General features: G+C 35.2%; 1 protein-coding gene across 1 annotated transcript in view; it reads right to left on the bottom strand.

Annotated features, from left to right (window-relative positions):
• The window catches only part of LOC107749169 (adenylate cyclase type 8-like), a 50,166-nt gene that overhangs the window by 5,169 nt on the left and 38,739 nt on the right, over positions 1-6,258 (bottom strand). The window contains 1 exon segment of the mRNA XM_016564275.1: positions 2,265-2,423. Coding sequence (XP_016419761.1) covers positions 2,265-2,423 — 159 coding nt within the window.

Below are 6,258 nucleotides of genomic sequence, written 5' to 3' on the forward strand. Positions count from 1 at the left end.
ATGGAAAAAAAAATTATATAATAAATATAATATAATAAAACATAATATAATAAAAAATTAAAATAAAATAAAAAATCTGCATGTGTGCAATAATTATAAGACAGAACACAAGAACAGGTCCTGTGTAAACGAACTCTAAACAGCCTTAAAAATTCATAGCTTAAAGACACTTCCCATATACACATGGCTATGCACAGACCTCACAGGTGCCACACAACATACACATTTACCACACCTTTCAAATTAGGTGTACACTTCATATAAAGTGTGTGACTAATTACGTACATTTAAGGTGTAATATGTGCAAGCCACAAGGCCACTGCTCTAACTACTTTGCAGTTTAAAGAGAGAGCTGTGGTCAATAGCATGATCAATATTAGAGGAGTTTAAACTCTCTCAATACTCCCCAAACATTCAGCATCGCACTGATACGCCCCACTGATGCATGATGTCATCACTGCATGCCAGTACTGCTGAGCGATCATTTGTATAAAAAGTCAGTGACTGCTGAAGAGAAGTGTAGAGAACAGGTAATAATACACTTAATAAATGTTAGTCACTGAACTAAATTACTGCATTGCCCTTTAAGAGTGGCAGGTTTTGCGAGCAAGACAGTGTATGTGTGTGTGTGAGGAAGAGGGATCATTTTCTCATCTTAATAATAGCAGAGAGTGACGCAAATTATAGTTCACATACTCAAGCGCTCACACACTCAAGCGCACACACACACACACACACACAAACACACACAAACACATACACATTTAGCGTCAGCAGTTAAATCATGCCTCAATACTCCACCTGATTATAAATGAATGGGATAATTAAAGCAACTCAATACACACTCTCTCTCTCTCTCCCACACACACATACCCAAGCTTAATGGATGCATTTTTTATCTGAGTCATACAGCTCCATTATTTAGCCTCCCTATTGTCTGATTGACTGACAGCGGAACATTCCAGAAATAAACAGAGGAGTCACGTCAGGACAAGAGAGCACATAAACACACAGCCTCCTTTACAAAAAGAAAGAAAGGAAAGAAGGAAGAAAGAAAGAAAGAAATGAAGGAAGGAAGGATGAAAGGAAGGAAAGAAAGAAAGGTAGGAAAGAAAAGAAAAAGAAAGAAAGAAACTAGCAAAACAAAAACATGACTGCCAGAAGATAAACAATCTATGTTACAGAAAGTCAGAATGTATTTCAACAAGCTCAGTAAAAAAAAGAAATACAAGTTCAGTGTAATTTAAAAAATTGATTTGACCCAATATAAAGTACCGTTCAAAAGATTTTTTTGAATGTTTTTAAAACAAGTCTCATGCTGAAATTATTTTTTAAAATAATATAATAATAATAAAATTACAGTATAACATTACATTAAACACAGCAAAAACAGTAATATTGTGAAATAATATTACAATTTTAATATATTTTAAAATTATAATTTATTCCTGTGATGGGAAAACTTCATTTTCAGCATCGTTAATAAAGTTTTCAGTTTCACATGATCCTACAGAAATCATTCTACTATGCTGATTTGGGGCTCAAGCAACATTTCTTCTTATTATTATCACTGTTTAAAACAGTTGTGCTACTTCATATAGTAATATTAGATTTTTTTTATGAAAGTAACAGCATTTTATTGAAATTTACGTTTTACTGTCAACTTTGGTCAAATCAATACATCCTTGCTGAAAAAAAAGTATTAATTTCATCTTCTTCTTCAAAAAATAAAAAATTAAATAAATAAATAAATACATTTGAATGGTAGTCTGTGTGCTCTGTGTTTTTATGATTTTTAAAATAACACGCCATTAACCTACCATCATGCTAAAGTCACACTAAACTGAAATCAGTACAACTACACAGAGTTGCTACCTATGCACAACATTCCAGATCACTTTTGGGATAGTAAGGATGCTGTCTTTTTAGACAGCTCACTAGATTTTGGAACAGAGTTACAGACTTTACCTGTCCGTTTGGTATAGTCTTGTTTTGTCATGTCATTGTCCTCATTTGTAAGTCGCTTTGGATAAAAGCGTCTGCTAAATGACTAAATGTAAATGTCATGTATATTAACTATTCATTTGTATAACTTGCTTAATTACTATTGACTTCCGTAGTTATCTGTCATGTCAATAAAGCACAACAAAGAAGAGAGAGAGTGAAAGTGTCAGTGATTCATCCTCTCCTCCTCACATGTTCTTGCTGTCTAAGTGCTGCCATGCTTTTCCTGTCAGACACCCAGATCCATTCTGTCTCTCTACCTCATTGTCTCTGTCTTTCTCCAGGAAGTGGCGTGCGACATGGCTGGGGAGAATGTTCCGGAGCATGTTCTCATTGTGTTCACGCAGCTCTCGCATCTCATTTATCTCTTCCTTCGCCTGTACACGCCATAGGAAGTCCAGACGAGCGGTATACTCCAGCTGAGAGACAGAGAGAATAAAGCTAGTCAGAACTAAAAAGCATCACAAGATACATTAAATCAACATAAACAAGCAAAAACACAGGACAGCCAATCAGTGTTGCAGCCCTATACAGTTATTTTACAAAGCATTCATCAGGATCACACAGACAGTGAGGGACAAAAAATATTAATAACAAAATATATAGCAGGGATTCTCCTATGCTCACCAAGATCAAAGCATGATCAAAACACAGAGAAAACAGTAATACTGTGAAATAGTATTACAATTTAAAATAACCGTTTTCTTTTTCAATATATTTTAAAACGTAAGTTATTCCTGTGATGCAAAGCTGAATTTTCAGCATCCATTACTTTAGTCTTAAGTGTCACATAATGCTTCAGAAATCATTCTGTTATGCTGATTTGATGGTGAAGAAACTTGCTGAAAATATTTATTTGCAATTTGCAAATTTGTTGAAAACATTTTTTTAATTTTTGTAGCATTATACACATTTACTGTCACTTTTAACCTATTTAATGTGACGTAGTTGAATACATTTTACTATCCTCAAACCTTTGTTTTATATATATAAGACGAAAAGGCTTTAAGTTTCAAAGAAGAGAGAGACAAAAAATGGGTATATCTAATAACCGTCAGCAATACTAGGTAGATAAATCGCAAATACACACTCAGCAAACACAATCCAGTCACTGGAAAAAAAGACACACAAAAATCCTAGCAACCAGAAGAGGAAAGCATCTGTAGGTAATCAACGATAGGAAAGATGCACAGAGGTGCACTTTCTTCTTAAATGTGGAAAATAACTCCTAATCAGAATTTTTTTTTTTTTTTTACAAATGCTTTACAACATTGATTCCAAATGTTCTTATATAGGCTTTTACAATTTAATGTAAAAGACTATTGTATATTTACACAAGTATTAACTTCCCACATCTTACTATTTATAATGCCATCCATTTGCATCAATGTCAACATTTTTACATTATAAGTGCTTTAGCTAAGTTTTGTAGGTGTGATTTTGGCCCATTGCTTCATGCTGATTTGCTCCGGTTTGTTGAGGTTAATCAGATTTCATTTTCAAACAGTGCCATTTTCTCAGTTGAATTATACTAGTCTTTAACTAGGCCGCTGTAGGTTATTCACATTTTTGTTTTGAACAAGTTAATTAAAAAGTGAATTTGGCTTTGGAATCATCATTCTGCTAAAATCATCAGGCTTTTGCTGTTTATATCTGGACAAGCGTCTCAGATGTGTCTCCTGTGACCACTAGTGTCCAGATTCAATAGGAGGGTCTCTGATTTCATGAATACACAAATCACTCACAATGTTTGTGTTATTGCATGTAGACAAAGTGCAAAAAGCGCTGTCTATGAGGCATCAGGACAGATTAGCGTTTACACAGCTGTCCTTCAGATTCACAAGATGAATCATGATTCCTCAAATGAGACTATCAGAGCAATATAAAACATCACATTAAAATAATTAAGTTGTAGTGCTTTGAAATGTCACAGACAGTTTAATGAGGGTTTAAGTTTTTCTCCCCCAATCTAAACTCCAACTTTACTCTCTTAAAAGGACAAAGTACACCACCATTCAAAAGTTCGAGGTCAATCAACTTTTTTTATGCTTTTGTAAGAAGTCTCTTATGCCTAAATATTTTTTACAATTAGTTTTTTACATTTAAAATGAATTAAAATAAATAAAATTCCAAATACATTTATTCCTGTGAATTTTTAGCAGCCATTATTTCACTTTAGTGTCACATGATCCTTCAGAAAAAATATTAATATGCTGATTTGGTGCTCAAAAAACATTTCTTATCAATGTTAAAACGTAAAGCATTGTGACACATTTTGGGAAAACTGATATATTTAGCTTTTCTAATTATCCGATGAATAAAAAGTTCAAAAGAACAGCATTTATTTGAAATTTTAAATATTTACTGACACATTTTTGTTCATTTAAAATTTTAAAAATTTATAATTTTTTTGTTGTCCTTTTTGGAGCTTGACTACTTCTTACAACCATCTACCTCTACTGCATGAAAAAACAGCCAAGATATTCTGAAAGCGAAAAATCTCCTTTTGTCCTCAAGCAACACGAGTAGATGATAACATCATTTTTGACATCACTGTTTTATTTCTTTCATACACTGTACGCAGTAAGTACCCTTAAATGCTTTGGCAGTGTCGTGACCCTTTGCGGTACATCTCGACTCTAACAGGAAGTGAGCTGATATCTCTGTTCAGCCTGGCTCCCATCAGCTCTCTTCCAGCCAAAGTGCTCCAACAAGGTCCCCCCTAATTAAGCAGTAACACATGCTCATCTGCATACATTAATATCCAGCTTTAATTGGAACTGTTTCACAAAGGCGTCCAGATTGAAAAATTAATTTACTAACAGTCAGGGTGTGATGTAAGTGTTTATACATGTGTATGAGTGTAAAATGCGTGTGTGTGTGCATTTATTTGCGTATGCTCTCAAAAATGATTTTATGAGGAGTAATTATGCAAGTGGGGCAGACAGGGGTGTACGACTGTCTGACTGATTATTAAAAACACATCAACAAGACTAACCTCCATTAACCTCTAAAACACATGCACACACACATAGAGATGGACACACACACTCAGACATTAGACAATTAAGGGCAGTGCATATAAAGCAAATTACTTTTGACAAAAGCAAACTGTATGAAAAGAGTTTAATACAAATTAGTTTTAGAAGTTTTAGGTGTCTTGAGAGGGCCGGTTTTGAATCTCGCTACTGTCTGGAGTGGTCCGGGACTTTATCGCTATCAGAACAGTAATTTAAATGGTTAAAGTCTGGCTGGTGGAAGAGCAGCTGTTACAATAGTGGCTAAAATTAATGCATTGTTTTATTCATGATAAAATGATGTGCTAAGCTCTTCGGTGGTGACATTCTGGTTCTCAAGGCTCTCACTCAGCAGATAATACAAAAGTTATATCCCTCATGCCTTATTCCGTTGAGCAAGGCATGTACCTGCATTCACAGTTTAATTAAGGGGAACATGTGCTGAATTTACGCCATTTTATTGCCTTTCATTAATAATTTATAAAAAAAGTGAATAAAACAACTAGTTTATTAAAACAACCTATTATGCACCTTTTTACAAAATGTAATATGTCTCAGGTGTCCCCAGAATGTGTCTGTGAAGTTTCAGCTCAAAATACCCCACAGATAATTTATTATATCATTTAAAAAAATGGCTATTTTGAGTAGAAGCAGAAACAGGCTGTTTTTGTGCATGTCTCTTTAAATGCAAATGAGCTGCTGCTCCCCGCCTCCTTTTCCAGAATGGAGCTCTGCCTTTACAGCTGGTATCTCAGGGTGCTTTCACACTTGGTTCGATTGCTCCCCCCTCCCCCTGCCCCTGCTGGACTGTGTTCACATTATATTATTTGGGTCCGAACCGCGGTTCGTTTGCGTCATCAAGCCAGCAGCTGTTTACCCCGTTGCTTAGTAACGATGGCGCAGGAGAAGACGGCAAAATGCGTAGCAAGGCTCTCTTCAATTTTATTTTTGATTATCATGTCTATCGCACTGAAATCATGCGTTTTAAAGCCATAACAGTTTAAACTTCTGATATACGGTGATATACAGCTGGAATAGAAATTGCATGTTTATATTAGATCGTGTATTAAAGGTGCAGTGTGTCAATTTTAGCGGCATCTAGTGGTGAGGTTGCGAATTGCAACCAACGGCTCAGTCCCTCGCTCACCCCTCCCTTTAGAGAAGCTACGGTGGCCGATACAGGACTAAGATGTCGTCGGTAAAGACAGCAGAAAGCAATGAGATTTCTTTACAAAGG

The sequence above is a fragment of the Sinocyclocheilus rhinocerous genome, unplaced genomic scaffold (genome assembly GCF_001515625.1).
Source record: "Sinocyclocheilus rhinocerous isolate Xijiao unplaced genomic scaffold, SAMN03320098_v1.1 scaffold919, whole genome shotgun sequence".
In the NCBI taxonomy this organism is placed as follows: Eukaryota; Metazoa; Chordata; class Actinopteri; order Cypriniformes; family Cyprinidae; genus Sinocyclocheilus; species Sinocyclocheilus rhinocerous.